Source organism: Monodelphis domestica, chromosome 7 (assembly GCF_027887165.1).
Source record: "Monodelphis domestica isolate mMonDom1 chromosome 7, mMonDom1.pri, whole genome shotgun sequence".
NCBI classification, from domain to species: Eukaryota; Metazoa; Chordata; class Mammalia; order Didelphimorphia; family Didelphidae; genus Monodelphis; species Monodelphis domestica.
Window position 1 is genome coordinate 95234914 of NC_077233.1, and position 19354 is coordinate 95254267.

A 19354-nucleotide genomic window follows, 5' to 3' on the forward strand; every position below is an offset into this window, starting at 1 on the left:
AGGTAGGCTGCAACATCCATGCCAGTGACAGACAGTGTCTTCTTATTGGGGTTACTATTTACTTAACTCGAACATAGCCTAAACCAAATATTTATTGAATAAATTAAAAAACAGTGGTGGTAGCTGAAAGATACCAGAAGGAGCTGTATATACAAGTTATACTTTCTATTATTTTAGGTATCCGGAAATCTTCCCCTTTAGCTGGAACCCTGAACATCTCTCACATAGTACATCATATATCAGATCCAAGTGTTAGAGGGTCTCAAAGAAAGATTAATGGGGGCAGCTGGGTGGCTCAATGGATTGAGAGCCAGGCCCGGAGATGGGAAGTCCTGGATTCAAATCTGGCCTCAGACACTTCCCAGCTGGGTGACCCTGGGCAAGTCACTTCACTCCCATTGCCTAACCCTTACTGCTCTTCTGTCTTGGAACCAATACACAGTATTGATTCTAAGATGGAAGGTAAGGGTTAAAAAAACAAAAAGAAAGAAAGATTAAGAACTTCAGAGAAATGTGACTTCCCAGTGCTAATAATCTTGGCAAGGTGCAGGGCCACCCTCTTTGATTATGCTCTCAAGGACTCTCTCCAGCCTCCCCAAGGATGAGGGCCTCATGTAGCCATGTTTCACTCGACTCCCTGGGCATATTCTGGGACAGTCACCTTGAAGTCGCCCATGCTGTCTCTCCTAGCCATTCCTTCATCCAGCTACAATCAAATCAGTACTGCCATGGCCTCTTGAAATTATATATATATATATATATCCAGAAACTTGAGAAGACTTGTCTGATTGATAGAAGTTAGCAGAACAAGACAAGACGAGAACATGAAGTACCTACTATGTACCAGGCACTGTGTTACATATAAGAAAGGGGGAAAAAAGACAGTGCTTGTCCTCAAGGGGCTCGTCATATATTGAGGAAAGACAACACAAAAAAGGGAACTGAGAGGGAAAGAAGGAACCACTGAAAAAATCTGGCAGCTAGCAAATACACTCCTCCCACAGAAAAGTGATGGTCTAAATATACAGGATGAGAGATATATTTTTGCATGTTGTCAATGTAGGAATTTGTTTTGCTTGACTATATACATTTTGGAGAGAGGGAAGAGGGGGAAAATTGCTTGACAACTGGAAAATAAAGTTTAATTTTTGTCAATTAACCATCCTACAGTTCAGCTCACCACTTCTGAGATTCCCCAAACTAAAATCCCCTCTCCTCACCACTACTCCCCATCTATGGGCTCTCTCTGTTCCAATGAAAACTCCCTGAGGACAGGAGCCATCCTCATTTTTATATTTGTATCTTCATCTTTAGTACAATCCTCAGCAATGAGTTAGTACTTAATACATGCCTTTTAATTTATTCACTAACTACTTTCACCCTGGCTGAGACTCAGCTAAACAGACCAACTTTTCTATGATTTAATTTTGTTCTTTTATTTTTAATTCATTTGTCCTTTTTTCCCCAGTGATTTTTATCTAAGTCAAAAATGCCACAAGATGTTCCTTCCTCCACTAACATCCTATTCTCTAACTACTGTGTGGGTGTTCCCCCATTGCGTGAATGGGACTCTTTCCACATCTTTGCCTCAGGATCGGCTTAGCTGCCTTGTCCCAGAGGAAGTCTTTTCGGTGCTCCCTAATTATTAGTGCTCTTTCCCTCCTTGAATCATCTTTTATTTGCTTATCTGTGTAAATGCTGTTTTCCCTCAAAGGAACACAATCCTTAAGGACAAAGATTGTTTTCAATTTAGTCTTTTTATCACCAGAACCCAGTTTGATCATCTCAGCCTTATAGGTAAAGAATTAAAAGATCAACAAGCTAAACAGCTGACTGTCATTTTATAAAAAGAGGTCACTAACTTAAGCCATAAATTGCAAAAATCCATATAGTCTATGTGCCAAATGCTGTACTACCCCTGCAATATTCTAGTCACATTACGTATACAAAGGCCTTCTAGCCTAATTACTTTAAATTGTTTGGATTTGTTCATTTGCAACTTCTTTATCTCATTCTGGAGTCCATCAAGTTATATGTAACTGATTGGTTGTGCCTTAGCATTACATTTTCCTTTTAAGGTCAACATTCCGCCCTGATTTGCAACTTGTAAACTATGCAGAGATAACCACTTAACATTCTCTGAAATTCTACAGGGAAGGTGTGAAAAACCCCAGACTTCCTTGGTTAGTTGGATGTTTTTTGACAGGATGGTGACTCCAAGCCAGACAGAAACTCTCCTTGCAAGTGCTTTAAATATTACTCTAATCGATATGAATTCTAATTGTTTGAAATGCTCCTCTCCTAGCTCTGCTGAGAAGCTTAACTCAGCTTCCCTTTTGATTTAATGCTTGTGGTTTTCTCATGTTTTATTGGTGGCACGGAGGTGACCTTGGGATCCCACAAGCTAGAACACAAGTTTTCTTACGACTAAGAACAAGCTAAAGACGTGGACCAGTAACTGACTGTACAGGAGCAGCCTGTCTCTTAAGGACAGAGCAAGCTCATATCCAGGTAATGAATTTTTTTGGTAATGGGAATTCACGAGAAAGTATTATGGTAGAGAGGGAAGATGCTCCCTGATGCCATCACAAATCACCTAAAGATAAAGTTTGCTGATTAAAGCTTTTAAATAAATAAAATTGTGACAATAACCTGAATATAAAAAAATGTAAACTTAACCTCATTGCAAACCTGAGGATTGTGACAAGGGAATCACTTTAAAAGACTGATATATATTAATTTAAGGTCGCCAAGGAATTCAGCTATGTAATTCCTAAATGAAAACTCAAGTCAGCAGTAAATCTTTTATGGAGTTTAATTACAATAGGAGTAAGAAAGGAATTAGAGATAGAGAGAGAGAAAAAGGGAGAGAAGGGAATAGGGCTTAAATACCCCTTCTGTTTAGGCTGGGCCAAAAGGCCCAAGCCCTTAGATAGCTGGGGCAAAGAAAAGAGATCAGTCCCTATTACTCACGTGACCAAAATGGAGAAACAGTCTCAGAGGCCCCCACTTTCAGCTTCCTTCAGAGCAAGCTTCTCAGAGCCCACACCGACCAACTTCTCCTCAACTCCTCAATCACCCTCCAACTTCAGACCCCCCTGATCTTTAAGGAAACCCTCCAAGTTGCCTCCCCTCAGTTCTCACATCTACCAATCACTGTCCATCAATTTCCCTGTGCCAATGGAGGCTCTAGCTTAACCCAGGACCGCCCAGAGGCTTTGCACATGTCTGTTGAAGGTCATATTTTCAAATGATTAAATCTTTGCTCCTTTGCTACAGCCCTTTCTAAATCCTGTTAACCTGAGTAGGGTAGAGATTGGAATAATTAAATTTTGATCTAGGCTGCAGCCCTTACTCAATCCTGTTAGGACTGAATAGGGTGGAGATTGATTCCAAGTATCTCCATTGTATCAATTCTAAAATCAATCATGACTCAAAGAAATTCCTGTTCTATGCTTAAGCATAGGTCAAAGTCCTTTCCATTGTTCAGCAAAAGGTTTCTGTCCTAAAGTAATCTTAAGAAGGGAAGAGAAGGAACCTCCCATGCCAATGGGGTTCACATTCCAATAGACTATCAGTAAGAAATTTTCCAAGTATGAAATATCCCAATGGTGAAATTTCCAACATTTATAAGTCTAAGGAATTTTGAGGTTTACAGGATCCCAAGATTTTATAACCCAAAGCGACTCAAAATATCATATTATAGGCTTATATAAGTTAAAAGGGAAGTTAGGAGGCAGTTAAGTGGCTCAGCTGAGAGAGAGCCAGACCTGAAGACAAGAGGTCCTGGATTCAAATATGAACTCTAACACTTCCTATCTTTTGTGGAGAAGAGAGAAATTACAAGGCAGCAAGACAAGAAGCTGGAGATTGATCAGCTGTCAGTCAAAGGAAGATAACTACAGATCCATTCGTTATCACTTACCCATCAAATACACCCTCCAATATTATCTATGACAATTTGGCACCCCAGGCTGACTGAACTTCCAATCTCCAAAATTAACAGCAAGATGTTTAAGCAAGTGCTCTGTGGGGTAGTTGTGCTGGCTGCCATTATGGCTTACTGGATTTATAACCTCATATATAGTAAAATGACCACCATGATGGTTGATTCGGTGGAATGCCGGGGCAACTTCACGGTGCTCATACTACAATGGCCATTTCAAAAAGAAACTGTCCTCTGGCACATTATGACTCAAGTTTATATCATCTCCATGGCGGCTATACAGACACTGACTTATTTGAAGAACATCTATAGATTTGTAATCCCCAAAAAGGCAGCACAGATAATGGTGGTAGATACTAACTTGGGAAATGTTATTAAGAACATGTTTGAGGAATTTATCAAGTCAAAAGGGCTAGACCAATTACGGACAAGAACAATGGTCAGAAAGATAGTGTACCCAAAGAGAAAGACAAAAAGGCAAAGAAAACAAAGGCTAATGCATAGGGAAATGACAGTGACAAGGACACTAAGTCTGATAGTGAACCTGAAAAAAACTACAGATCCATTCGTTATCGCTTACCCATCAAATATACCCTCCAATATTATCTATTACACTTTGTGACCCTGGGCAAGTCATTTAACCCCCATGGCCTAGCCCTTAATATTCTTCTGCCTTAGAACTAATACACAGTACTGATTCCAAGATAGACAGTAAGGTTGTTTTTGTTTTTGTTTTTATAAATAAAATAAAAATTGTCAAAAGGAATTTAGGGATCATCTAGTCCAACTTTGTCATTTTAACAGAGTAAGAAATTAAAGCTCAAAGGGTCATGTATACATATCACACATTTCTCCATTGCCCTTCAGGCCTTCTTACAAGATACCATGTGGGTCTGTATCCCAAAGAGATCAGATACAGGGGAAAAGGCTTACTTATAAAAATATTCTTAGCAGCTCTCTTTGTAGAGGCAAAGAACTGGAAACCAAGGGAGTATCTATCAATTGGGGAATGGATAAACAAGTTGTGGTGTTTATTATAATGGAATACTACTGTACTATAAGAAATATCCATTAGGATAAGTTTGAAAAAACATGGAAAGAATTATATGGACTGATACAAAGTGAAGTGAGCAGAACCAGGAACAGTATATACAGTAACAGAAATACTGTACAATCAATTGTGAAGGACTAAACTATTATGAGCAAAATAAGGTCCAAGATAACCCCAAGAGACTCATGATAAAAAATGCTATCCAAAGCTAAAGAAGGAACTATTAGAATCTGATTACAGAATAAAACATGTTCTCTTTCACTTTTTTCCTAAAAGGATTTTTAAAAATTGTATGTAGTATGTGTCTTTTGTGACAGCATGGAGGATATGAAAACATATTGCATGAAAGCACTGATATAATTTATAACATTTACCGCTTTGGGAAGAGATGGGGAGAAGGAAGGGAGAGAATCTGACTTGCAAAATGTCAGAAAAAAATATAAAAAATAGATTTGTAAGATGTTAGAACACATTGTAAAAATCTGTTTCTACATGTAATTAAAAAAAAATAAAAGGAAGTAAAAACAAAAACATGGTACCATGGAAAGAATGAAGGAATTGACATAAAAAAATGGTTTCAAATCCTAGTACTATATTTCCTATATGTGTGATCTGATCTGCACCAAGTCATTTAACCCCATGAGGTCTCAAGTTTCTTCATCTGTAAAGTTTTTCTATAGCATTATCAAGAGAAGATATATGTTAAAAAGATGGGAGTCTGTAATAGAATACAGGAAATGTTAACAGGTTAGTTAAAAGCACACTACAGTTCCTCGAACAAAACTCAGACCATTTTCTTCCTCCTATTCAACGCTGAACCCAACTTATTGCCCAGGTATAGCGTCTCTCCTGATATATGTACTGATGTAGTAATAAAAAGGACTGGCAAACTGCTTATCATAGCTTAGACAGTAGTCTTATCATTACACATTCTTCCCTCTCACCGCTGTCATTTTCCAACCATTTAATCTACCCTATATGGATTTTTAGGCCAAACACTTTTAAATATTCATACATTTCAGTGAGAAGGCCCTGTAATGTTCTGGACCTTGATGAGAACAGCACAATATCATGTGCATATAAGAACACCTAAAATCATCTAAGAGGTCTCACCAACAATATGGAAACCTTTTTCCATTTGGGCCTTATTATTTATGGGGAACATCCATCTCCCTATTATATCTCCTGAAATTACTAATCAGAAGACTGATGACAAATTTATCTCTGTGACCTCATTTACCATGGAATCTTATGTGATTAGAGAAGAGTCCAAGACCAAGTCTTACTTCACCAAATCAAATGCTTTTTCTGTTAATCAACAAAGAGCATGTACACTAGGATCTTGCATTCTATAGACATTTATATCTGTAAAGATATAATCTGATGTAGAAAATCTTTTCTAAAAACCTTCCAGTTCCTTTTTTATAAACAGATGGAAAAGTTAATGAAAATAATAAACTTTAAACTTTCCAAGTTTAACCAAGTTTAATTTTAGGCTGACAGATTTTTATTTCTCATTTGTAACATGCAAATATCTATATACACCTCAATTTGAGAAATTTATGTAAAACTAAATTATCTAAAGAAAATCAATGCAGAGGTCATAAAATTTTAAATATAAAATAATTTGCCTTACTATGAATACTAAAGTGTTAAAGGTACTTGCTAAGGAATCTTAACTATTCTTTGCAATGCCATGGAAAACTGGAATAAGTCCAGAGAATTAATGGTTGGAAGTTATTATTTAGCAGTAAAATGCCAACATACTCACTGCTTTTAAGGAATGGGCTAGGATTATATGGTTGAATGAAGAAAACTCTAAGTTTCCATCCTGAAAATCTTTATTCAAGCCAAGAAAATAAGCTAAGCATTCTGAAGAAACAACTTTAAAATAAACACTTCCAAGTCTAAGACTTTCCACAGATTTACTGATTCACCTGAAAGAGAAGTCAGAGTGAGTCGGTATCCAGAAGAGTAACTACTGAAATCTACTTTCTTGAACCCAAGAGACTAAAAGTCAGACCTGCTGTCCCACCTGATGGCCACAATATCCTCCATCCAATGCAGCTCAGTGATGTAAAATGGGCACTAATTATTGAGACAGAAGACCTGAACTTGAATTCCAATTCTGGGACTTTATGATCCCAGGCAAGCATTTATTTAAACTTCATATGCCTAAACATTTTAACATTAAAATTAAGACAATGATCCTACTTTTGTTATAGGATTATAGTCAGGAAAGTAGCTGGCAAATCTTAGAGACTTAATAAATGTTATTTGTATTTACTTACTTTCATGCTAACATTGTTCGAAGGGGGAAAGAAGAAATTTGTGCTAAAAAAAAAGCATAAAAGTTTTAACCTACAAAAACACAAATGAATAAAAGGAAACTCAAATGACACACAATATAGAACCTAGAAGCTGGGAAAATATCCTAAAGATTCAGTTTTACTCCTACAATTTACAAATTAAGAAAATGAGGTTTTAAGAGTCATGTGACTGAGTATTGACAAAGCTAGGATAGCCCTTACACTCAGGGTCATTAAGATAGAGAGAACTCTTGCTGATTATCAATATTTTTAAATTTTTAAGTCACTATCTTAGAATTCTTAAAAGATCCACAAAAAGATACTCAAGGTTTTCAGTGAAATGTCTATATATATAGTAGAAAGAAATGAAACAAAAAATTACAGATTATGTGCTTATGTTCACATATAAAAATTATCTGGGTCTTTATCAAAAAAGTCATAAAACTTTGAAATCTTGTGGCAAGAGCTTTCTACCCTGTGATTAGATAATGTATCCTGGAATATATAAGGAAGGATTACCAAAAGGATTTCATAACTGATCTTAAAGGTCTAGGTATTTCCTAATTTAAAAATTAGAGGGTCAAAAGATATATGATTTCACAATAGAGTATCAGAAAATTAAAAGTTATAAAAGATAGAACCACAGAATTTAAGCCAGAAGTAATCTTGATGAGATCATGTTGTCTGATGACCTCTCTTTTTACAAAGGTGGCAATTAAGGCACAGAAAAGTCCAATGATTTTCCCTTAGGTCACATGGTTTATTTAAACATTTAAGTCCATTTTCATCCTGGTAAAAATATTTCATTAGTCTTTGCTCACCTGTGATTTGTAAAGATTGAAACAGTCCTCTGTTTTGAGCATGTCTTCACTACGTAAGGTTTCTTTCCACAAGCTTGGGTCATTGCCGCATGAACAGGAACTCAGGGTCGTGAGCTCTGGTCTGACCTGTTTAAAAACGATCAGCTATCAAAACCCAGAAACGGCCAGAAGTGTGGATTACTTTGATCACCTTAAAGAGTTGAGAGGATCATCGAATTACAGCCGTTAAAAGAGGGCACCAGAGGGCACCTAAACAGAAGTCATTATCAGCCCAACCTCCTACCTCCAGGAAACTGCAGTACCCTGGCCATTCCAGAAAGAACACTATATTCTTTTCTTTGATTAAATAAACATTAACGCTCACTTCAAAAGAGGAATTTCAGGTTAACAGGGACATACTCATAGTAAGTTTTACCTAATGAAAGGATTCTCAGTCACCTGTTTCAAAGCACTAAAAAGTGGAACAATTTCCCCAAAGTATTCTCCAGGCATTAAGAGTCAAGAGGCATCAAACAGTCATAAGTGATCGCATGATGGGAGGAGTCTGTTCCCACCCTGCTTTTCTGGGTGAGATAAATGGCATTTCAATGCCTGCTCCGAGACTAACAGGCTGTGTGACCCAGTTGAATCGAAGTCCTCTGAGGGCCAGAGTTGTTTCATTTCTCATCTCTGTATCCCAGAGGCTACACTTAGTGGCTGCTGAACTGAATCCATCCTGGGCACAATCAATCAGAATCTAAATTCCTTCATCTGCCAAAGGGCAGTTGGACTACCAGTTCTAACCACCTCATCACCTGCTCTGCAATGGAGAGTCTTCAAAGGGCCTGGGAGTGATGACACAGAATGCTATCCACCTCCAGAGAAAGCACTGTTGGGAGTCGGAATGCAAATCAAAGCCTATGATTTTTCCATTTAGTTTATTTGGGTTTTTACTTTTATGATTATTCTCTTACAAAAATTAACATGGAAATGTTTGACATGATAATAACATATAACCCAGATCAAATTGCTTGCCAGCTGTGGTAAGGGGGAGGGAGAGGGATAATTTGGATCCTATAACTTCAGAAAACTTATGTGGAAATTTGTTATTCTATGTAATTAAAAATATCTTAATTTTTTTTTTAAAGGAGCTTAAGAAATCATGCCCAGAATGTGCCAAAGGCAGGATTTGAAACCAGGTCTGCTGACTTCAAGGCTGGTTACATTATATCATACTAACTACCTCAAGGCTAAAAAGGATAATGACAAGCCCAGGGGGAGAACACTCTTGGCTTCTTATTACCTCACAAAATTGTTGCTGAGCTCAGCAAACCAGAAAGTAGTAGAAACTGTGAGCTATTATCATAATTATCAAATATGTTTTATCAGGGGACAGAGGGGATGCTCATAAAACAAAATTTAAAAGCAACATTTTTTTGTTTTCCAGCATAATGTTCCAGAGTCTTATAAGCATCACTTTTAAAAAATATCGTTTTAAAAAGCATTCCTGTCCTAATGGAATTAATTTCAAAAAGCACCTTCCCAAATGCAAGCCGGTTTAAGGTTTTAAACAAGGTTTTATACACAAATGGCTAAGCTACAAACTAAGGTGTGGCAGCACAACTGAAGAAAAGGAAAATCAATTACAAGGAAGGGTGATTGAAGTCGCTTTCTCAAGCTTCCTTAAACCCATTCATGCCACTGCTGGGAGCCAGAGAACAAACTTTCTAGAGCTGCAGCGGGTTAATATTAAAGACAAAAGCCGTTTGCAAAGGATAGATATCCCACACCCCGGGGTTCTCCCCCGCCAAGGCTTCATCCACACCATTTCTGGCCCCAAAGGAAAACCAGCAACCTGCGGCTGGAGCCTCCCAGGCTTGAAGCGACCTCCGGCACTCCGGGACCAGGGATCAGACTCCCAGGTTCCTCTTACAAACCTACCAGGAGGAGGCGTCACGGCAGCAGCGGCCGGGCCGGGGCGCACGCACCGGGCTTCCCAGCAGCCCCAAAGACAAGAGGGCAGGCGCAGCCCCGGCCAGCGTCTTCGAGAATGGAAACTGTTGCCAGGCTATAGGGTCGGCGTCCCTCCGCCCAACTCCGTTCGTCCCCCTGGTCTCAGTGTAACAGGAAACACGCGAGGCCCCAAGTGTTGGCTGAGGCTTGGTGAAGGGCACGCTGCACGCAGGCTCGCTCACCAGGCGGGCTGAGGCACCAAACACTCACAGCGGGGCATCGCTCCAGCTTCTGGCCAGGCATGGTGGACGCGTGGGCTGTCCCTGTCCGAGCCTGAGAAGGGGAACTGGGACGCGGAGGGGCGGCTCCTCCAGCTCCCCCAGCACTCTTCATTCTGGGTGTACGTCTATATGAATACCTCCATTGGGGTACGGATCTCCCCATACTACATGACTGCAAAAGCCATTCCAGCAGGCTGTGGTTCAGGCTTGCTGGAAGAGTTCACAGGAGTACAGCGGGCACTGCAAGCATCCTCCAGGCTAACCCCATTTTACAGCTGAGAAACCTGAGGCCCAGAGTGCTTAAGGGACTCTTCCCTGGTTACAGAAATAGGAAATGGCTCGTTAAAGCTGCAGCCGCAGCCTGGGAATCTTCTGGTCTTTAGAAGGGGATGCCAGTTCCATGACTTCACTTTCCTCATCTATAAAACGAGTTATTCCCCTAACGTGAGATCAGAGTGGCGTAGATTGAAAAGGGTCTTAGACAGCAGCTAGACAGTTCATTTGGACGTAGTGGTTAGTTTTCTGAGAATCCTGGGTGGTCAGAGCCATGTATTAGAAAAAGGACAGTGGAGATGTGTGTGCTAAGGGAAAACCCAAGACAAGGGAACCAGTTGGGAAGTGACTGCCTCCATCCCAGAGAGTAAGAACTCAACTGAACAATGGCAGCAGTGGCCATGAACCAACCGGCAGGCCACAAATCCCCTATTGCTTCTCCCCCTGGAACAGACATTCCTAACAGCATCAGCCGCTCAGAAGGCAAAAGCCAAGGGAAGAAGGGCTAGAGGAACAAATGTCTGTGGACTAACTAGGTTCACCTAAAAGCCTGGCCACGGATGCCTCCCTTGGACTACTACGGAAAGCTGCCAAGAGAGGGAGAGTAAGGAACTACCGTTTGCTCCTTAGCACTATCAAACACAGGCACACTGCCCAATTCATGATCCCATCCAAAGAGATTAGTAGGAAACAGTGTAACACTGTTCAGTTAGCAGCAAGACCAGCCAGCCTCCAGGAGCCCTCCTTCCCTTCCACCCAGCCTGTGAAGTGGTGATTCCCCACCATGAGACCGCTGGGCAGGCTCAGAGAAATGTCAACAAATCACAAGGGGCCTCTTCTTCCCTTTTCCAACAGTGCTGCTAGGAGACTGCCAACTCCCCACATATTCTGTGCTGAACCTAATTTTAGATGTGCCTGGGCTGAAGTTCTAAATTAAAACAGTGAACTTGTATTGGATCAACTTTACTCAACTGTGTTTTTAAATGCTTTCCTGTAGTCTGGAAAGCTCTTTCCTAGAAGCAATAAAATGTGTGTATTTGAGCTTTTAAAAGGTTCAGAGGGGTGAATCCAACCACTTTTCTATACCAGAGACCCCACATGCCAAATATTTTTCCAAGACATGATCTTAAAAAAAAGAAAAAGAAAAAAAACAACTCAAGAGAGGCCATGTATAATAAATATAAAGTCCCCACCCTCAAGATGTTACAAAAATAGTAGATACATAAAGGCCATTTACAAAAGGTGCTTCTACTTTCTCTACTCTCATTTTTAACCCCATACAATCCAATTTATCATTCTACCAAACTGCTCTCTCTCGCTCTCTCTCCTTAGGTACCAAATCCAGTGTTCTTTTCTCAGTTGTGCATTCTCTTCCTCCTTTCTGCAATCTTCTGTGGATCATCCTCTTCTCCTCCTCTTACTCTAAGTTTTTAGAACACCAGGTTCTCTTGGTTTTCCCCCTACCTATCTGACCCCTCCCATCTCTGCCTCCTTTGCTAGCTCTTGCTCCAGATCACATCCTCTTTTCATAGGAATCCCTCAGGATTCTGTCCTGGGTCTTCTTCTCTTTTGCACTCTCTCCTTTAATAGCTGAACTCAACAGCTCCCAAGGATAAATATCAAACTGACTTTTGGACAAACTAGATGTTTAGTAAACATCTTGAACTCAATGTCCAAAATGGATCTCATTATCTTCCCCCAAAAGTCCTCCCCTCCCCCCCACCCTTACCTTCTCTTACTGTAGAAGGCAACACCACAAACCCCCCAGGCTTAAGGAGAGGAGCCATCTTAGACTAGATTCACCTAAAAGCCTGGCCTAGTGACACTAATTTCTTGGCTGTGTTATTATATTTGATCTTGATAATGATTATGGCCAGTTTATTGTCAGTTGGTATTGATTAGGTGGTACAGATTCTGCTGAAGTTATTAGGGCCTAGCTGGTTCTGGCAGTAGATGAAACTGGCTGGAGACAGATTACTACAAAACCTATTTATTAATAACTATGAGAAGTATCAGGGCCAGGATAAGGAAATATAAATTGATTCGAAGATATATTATCCTAAAACTAAGATTTCTAAGTAAACCCCTGAACCTCTCTGTCCCTCACAGTACTTCTTCCTGCCCAATGAAAATCAGACCTAACTTGACTCCCTTACTAATAAATATGGTATCTAACTTACTAAGCTAATCTACTCACAAATCTCCTGGTTATATATTAGATATTGACAGATTGAAGGTAACTGTTTGCCCAGCCTCAGATTCAACGACCCTGACAGGTTTCACAGATGCTGCTCTCTCTGCTGCCCTCTGTGGTGTTCCAGGGAACAGCCTCAGCCACTCACTAGTTCAGTTGAATTACTCTCACAATCTTCTCAGATGTTTTCCAAAGCTATCTACCACCAAGGTAGGAAGCTCCAGAGAGTGATCCATTTTCCAACAGTCCTTTCCTAGGGGGTTTCTGGGAATTCTTCTTAAGGAACCCCTGAACATTCTTCTCTCTCTTAAGGCTGGAAACCCTTCTTCTAAGCAGAACCTATTCTTTAATCAATCAATCTAATTAACTAATTAATAATAATTAATAACTAATCAATTCTTACATCTGTTCCAAAAAAAAAGCCATTCCACCTTTGACCCCCAGGTCTGGAATGCTTTTTCATCTCTACCATCTTGATTGCTCAGCTTCCTTTAAGGCCCAACTTCTATAGGAAACTTTCGCAGTCCTTCTTAATTCTAGTACCTTCCCTCTCTTATTTACTTTGTACTTATTCTGTGTATCATTTGTACATATTCGTTTGCTTGGTGTCTTCTCCAAGATTATCAGCTCCTTGAGGGCCAGAGACTGTCTTTTGCTCCATTTGTACGGCTATTATTTTGCAGTGCCCAATACACAGCAGGCATTTAATATGCTTACCGACTGTCTAGGATTATACAGTTCTAAAAGGCAAATAATTCTTAAAAAGCAATTACATAATAGACATTATGTAGTTCTAAAAAGTCAGTTAGATGGTGGAGTGGAGAGAATGCTGAGCTTAGAATCAGGAAGACTTGAGTTCAAATTCAGCCTCAGAAACAAGTCTAGTTGTGTGACCCTGGACAAGTCATTTAATCTCTCTTTGCACTGGAGAAGGAAATGGCAAACCATTCCAGTATCTTGCCAAGAAAACCCCATGGACAGATGTTCACAGGATCATGAAGAGTTGGACATTACTAAACAACAACAAAAAAAGCAAATCACTGTTACAATTATTATTTGAAGGGCCACCTTATGAAAGAGTAAGTTATTAGACTTATCTGTTTCACTCCAGCAGGTAGAAACAGGGTGAATATTACACAGAGGTAGATTTCAAGTCTACATATAAGAAAAAAAAAAACTTTCCAAAAATTAAAACTGTCTCAAAGTAGTTTGAATTACCTTGGTTGATAATGGGTTTACCATCACTGGAGTAATTCAAACAAGAATGACAAGTTGTCCTAGATATTGTAGAATAGATTCCTGTTCAAGGACATTTGTAGTAGATGCATGAAAAGGCTAACTGAGAATATGTGAGTGACATGAAAACTTTTACAAACAGGAGGGATTCTTTTTTTTTTTTAAACCCTTACCTTCCGTCTTGGAGTCTATACTGTGTTTTGGCTCCAAGGCAGAAGAGTGGGAAGGGCTAGGCAATGGGGGTCAAGTGACTTGCCCAGGGTCACACAGCTGGGAAGTGTCTGAGGACAGATTTGAACCTAGGACCTCCCCTCTCTAGGCTAGCTCTCAATTCACTGAGCTACCCAGCTGCGAGGGATTCTTAAAGATACATTTTCTTTCCTAAATGCAAACTCTTTTAAGTTGCTAGAGATTGGAACTTAACACTATTAGAGGAATGTACCTTATCTGCAGAAAGGATCACTTTAAAAGTTAACTGCAAACTAAGCTAAGGATAGCAAGCTAGAGATTCTGGGTACTTTCTACTCCTCTGGTCTCCAACTATCTCCTCTCACATAATCTTGTACAAAGTCTCTGATGCTTGAGAAATTAAAAGAGAAATCATCTTTCAGAAATGCTTCTGACAAAGGCAAGATCATCAAATTATAGATTTTGAGCTGACAGGGACCCTCAAGATTATCTAATATTATCATTTTCAGAAATGGGGACTGGAGAAGTTTAGTAACTTGACAAGGATAACCCAGTAAATAAATGTAAGTTTAAGATTCAAACCAAGATCTGATTCCAAAATCCAGCATTCTCTCCACTACACTACAATGTAACACTTTAACTAACAGTGGTAGTGCTGAATAGTTTTGGCAGATAACCAATTTTCAAACAGGAAAAAATTCATGGTTGACTGAATTTCAGAGACCCAGGGCAAATTCCCATCTCATCAAGACACAAACAGCTGAAGACATTTATATAGCCCCTTACAATTTTTAAAGTATATAATATAATATGATCTTATTTGCATCTCCCAACAAATCTATAAGGCAAATATTACTATACATCATTATTCATTCAGATGAAAAAATGAGTTCAAAAAGGGGTAGCAGCTTACCCAAAGTGACAAAGTGTGGAAGAGGCATGAAGAAAGGGAGGAGGATTTGCCTTCTCCCTTTCTTCATGCCTCTTCCACAAAAGCTATTAAGCATTTACTAAGGTCCAGATAACAGGATCACAAGATCATACATTTAGAAGTGGAAGGGACTTCACGTATCTAAGTCCCACTCCCTTGATAGAAGAACGGGACCCAACAAGGTTAACTGACTTGCCCAAGGTCCCACATGTGGTGTCTTGATTCCAAATCCAAAATTCACATACTCCTTTATAAACTGGAAAGAATCTGGAAAAATGTCAAAAACGAAGGATTTGGGGGTAGCTAGGTAAGAGAGTAGACAGAGAACCATATCTGGAGTCAGGAGAACCTAACCTCAAATACTTCCTAGCTGTGTGGCCCTGATCAAGTCATTTAATCCCAAAAGCCTAGCCTTTGCTACTCATCTGTCTTAGAATTAATACTAAGATAGAGTTTAAGGGTCTTTTTAAAAAATAAGGATATATTTAAAAGGTAAATTATTTTAATTAAGCAGGTTCAGTTGAACGTGCAAAAATGTTATCCTTTGGCAATAATTATTAGTGCACAACTAGCCAAACCACCTACAGATAATTTTTTTTTTCTAAATGTAGCATATGACAAATGTAAAAGAAAAGCTGACATTAAATGTAAGGAGGAGAAAAACCCATATAACCATCCAATAAAACATTTGGTTTTCTAATAGCTGACTAGAAAGCTTATCAAAAATGGAGTAACAAATCCAATGCATCAAAAGTATAACTATTTTTATTTGCTAGTTATATATTTTATAATTACACAAACATTTATTATCATTTACTTTTTAACCAAGTGAAGTAATGGAAACATAACATTGAAAACCAAATAGCATTTAAATTTTCTATTTCAAAAGATGAAAACCTGACCATTTCCCAGTTCCTTTGACTATCTCCCTTTCAACGTAAATCATACTGCTTTTCCTTTTTAACATGTTTTATCCCAGTAATATAACCCAAATATCTGAAATTCTTAGTACACAGATACAACCATTTTATCATTAAAAGTGTTTCTGCCACTTCCTTCTTTTCATAGGTATTGGTGGAATAATAGGAGAAAAAAAATCATTTATTAGACTTTATGAGTGGCACTTAAGGCTTTTTCTTGTAATACATATATAACCCAGTGGAATTGCTTGTCAAATCCAGGAGGGGAGAGGGAAGAAGGGAAGGAAACAACATGAATCATGTAACTTTGGAAAACATGTGCAGATTTGTTATTAGAACAAAATATATGTATATTTTTAAAAGGCAGCTTTATCTTGGACAAGTAATTTAATTTCTGTGCACTTCAACTTATTCACCTCTTTTAAGTGAGTAGGTTAAAGGAGATCTTTGATGTTGCTCCAACAGTCTGAGATTCTAAATTGTTTTTAGAGGCAAACCCCCACAAAAGCATTTAACTAAGAGGCAGGAGAACTAGGTTTTAATTGCTTTTACTTCTCTGGGATGCAGTCTTCTCCTTGTAAAATGAAGGGAGTGGACTGGATAATCTATAAAGTTTCTTCCAATACTGACATTCTATGATTCCACTTGCTTCTTTTCTTTAAAAAGTAGTATCTAGGGGGCAGCTGGGTGGCTCAGTGGATTGAGAGCCAGGTCCAGAAACGAGAGGTCCTATATTCAAATGTGGCCTCAGATAAGTCCTAGCTGGGTGATCCTGGGCAAGTCACTTAACCCACATTGCCTAGCCCTAGCCCTTATCACTCGTCTGCCTTAGAACCAATACACAGTATTGATCCTAAAACGGAAGGTAAAGATTAAAAAAAAAAGTATCTAGAACTATCTCTGAAAGATAGTTATTACCTTAAGGGCTGTCAAATAAAAATTATTAGATTTATTCTGTTTCCAGGAGGAAGATCCAGGGATAATGGATGAATGTTTCTGAGGCAGATTTCAGTTTTATTATATCAATTATGTATGTGAAATCATGTAAAACAGATTTCCATATTAGCCATGTTTCTAAAAGAAAAAAAGGGCAAGAAAACATGGGAAAAGTATGTTTTAAATTGCACTCAGAGTTCTCTCTCTGGAAAAGGATGGAACTTTTTATCCCGAGTCCTTTGGAACTGTCGTGGATTACTTTACTGAGTATGAAAAAAAAAATCGCTAAAACTTAAAGTTGTCTCAAAGTAGGAAGAATTACTTAAAGGAGTGCACGACTTTTCTAGCCTTGGGCACACAGCAGGTGCTTAGTACAACGCACGTCACGCGCCCAAAGGAGCTGCCAGCAACCTCCGGTACCTAGAGGACGACCCAGCCCCCAGCCCTCCCCTCCCCCTCAGCACGCTCCAGGCGCTCCCTTGGTCAGCGCTCCACTCAGTCCGGCAGAGAGGGGCGGCCCGCGAGACCCGTAGTCTGTCCATCAGTCCGCCCGCCCGCCCGGTACGCCCTCTCTACAGAAGCTGCCTCCTGCAACTCCTCACCTCGGGGTAGCAGGCGGCGGCGGCGGCGTTGGCACGCGGGGTCACAGGCACCGCGCTGTTGGCCACCATCTCGCTCCCACCTCCGACCTCCCTCCCGTGGCTCCAGCCCCTGCTCCCCAAACGCCGGCTCAAGGGGAGATTCGGAAATCGTAAACGAGGCAGATGGAGGCCCCGCCCCACCACTTCCGGGGATGAGCGCGCACCACTTCTCCCGTTGCCACCCGACTCCCGATCCTCCTGCCTCAATCTGGCTCCTCCCATCGCGTCAGTTTCAGCCTGGGGCCTAGGAGTAGGAGGCGGGGAGCAGGATCCCCTCTGGCTGCGCGCGCACGTCTTCGATTACTGGCTACTCCTCACCTTCACTCCCACCTCCATCCTCTGTCTGACTCAATTCTCATCTCCAATGAATTTCTCCGCGCTGCTTTGCACTAAGTGGCGGGAAAGAGGATTCCCGCCGGTTAAGGCGCTCTCCGCTGTCTTTCCCCCGCTGGTCCTCCCGGCGCGGGGAGTTTGGCGCGCTCTCAAGTGAACCGACGCTATGGGCGGGGCGAGGTGGGGCGGGGCGGATCTCTGGCCGTTAGGGGTCCGCCTGAACCCTCTGCAATGCGGCAACAAAGTCATACTCCCAATTGGTAACTGGTCCCTGCTGGAAACCATAAGAGGACATCTAGTCTGACTTTATCCAGATGGAGAAACTGATATCCAGAAACTTGAAGCGATTAGCCCCAATTAGTGAAACAAGATAGATAAGCTCCCATAAGTAGATATTAAGCAATAAATGATATCTGGTTTATAAACAACAAACCCAAGTTCTAAGTCAAACATTTTGCTAAGACAAAGGAATAGAAAAAATGCAATCAACTAGTTTTGCTCTTTACTTACAAGGGTTGAAAAAGTCAGCAGGCTCCGTTCTAGTTCCAAGATTTCCAAAAGTCAACAAGCATTTTAAAAATGTTTTACTGTGAGCTATGTGCTGGGGAGACAAATAGAAGCAAAAGGGGGCTGGAAAAGGCTGTGAAGAAAGAAATCCAGAAAGTCAGATACTACTGGGTGGAGGAGGGACTTCCCAGCATAAGAAAGCTGCCGAGATGGATCTTCCAGAATGGGAAGGCTGTTCCAAAAAGTTGCATGTCCTTAAGCAAGTCACTTTCATTCTCTGATTGTGTCAGTTTCCTCATCAGTAAAATAAGAGGCTTGATTAGATGATCTATAAGACCACCAGACCTGGAGACAGGAGGACCTAGGTTCAACTATGAGCTCAGACAATTCCTAGCTGGGTAACCCTGGGCAAGTCATTTCACCCCAATTGCCTAATTCTTGCCACTCTTCTCTCAGAATTTGTACTAAGATAGAAGGTAAGAATTAAAAAAAAAAGTTCTATAAGACCCCCCTACCCACCCTCTAGAAACCTGTTAGGGAGACAAGGCTCTCTCCATGAAGATATCCACAATGAACATATTCACTTCTCCAAGGCTCTCTAATAAACTGAAAGACTTAAGGACAGAGATCCAGGTTTTTTGTCTTTTTTATTACCCAAACCATATACAGAGCATGTAACAAAGCTAGGCAGGAGAAAATTCATCATGAACTGGAATTGTTAGGGAACATATCATGGAGGTGGAACTCAAAAATACAGACAAGTAGAGGAATGGAAAAGGAAGAAACAACCCAATGAAAATAGTGGTCTTCCAAAACACCAGCGTCTTAAAAGGTACATAAGAAATGTTCATTGA

General features: G+C 40.1%; 1 protein-coding gene across 3 annotated transcripts in view; it reads right to left on the minus strand.

Moving 5' to 3' along the window:
- The window catches only part of LOC103106895 (meiosis-specific coiled-coil domain-containing protein MEIOC-like), a 37792-nt gene extending 19632 nt beyond the window's left edge, over positions 1-18160 (minus strand). The window contains exons 1-2 of one of the 3 annotated variants that reach the window (XM_007499767.3): positions 17979-18160; positions 8128-8253 (exon numbers count right to left, since the gene is read on the minus strand). In XM_007499767.3, the coding sequence (XP_007499829.1) occupies positions 8128-8253; positions 17979-17996 (144 nt within the window). In that variant the 5' untranslated portion in view covers positions 17997-18160. Of the gene's footprint in view, positions 1-8127; positions 8254-10047; positions 12290-17621; positions 17884-17978 lie in introns of those variants that run through there. The other 2 variants (XM_007499766.3, XM_056805163.1) reach the window with 2 other exon arrangements.
- Between the last annotated feature and the right edge of the window lie 1194 nt (positions 18161-19354).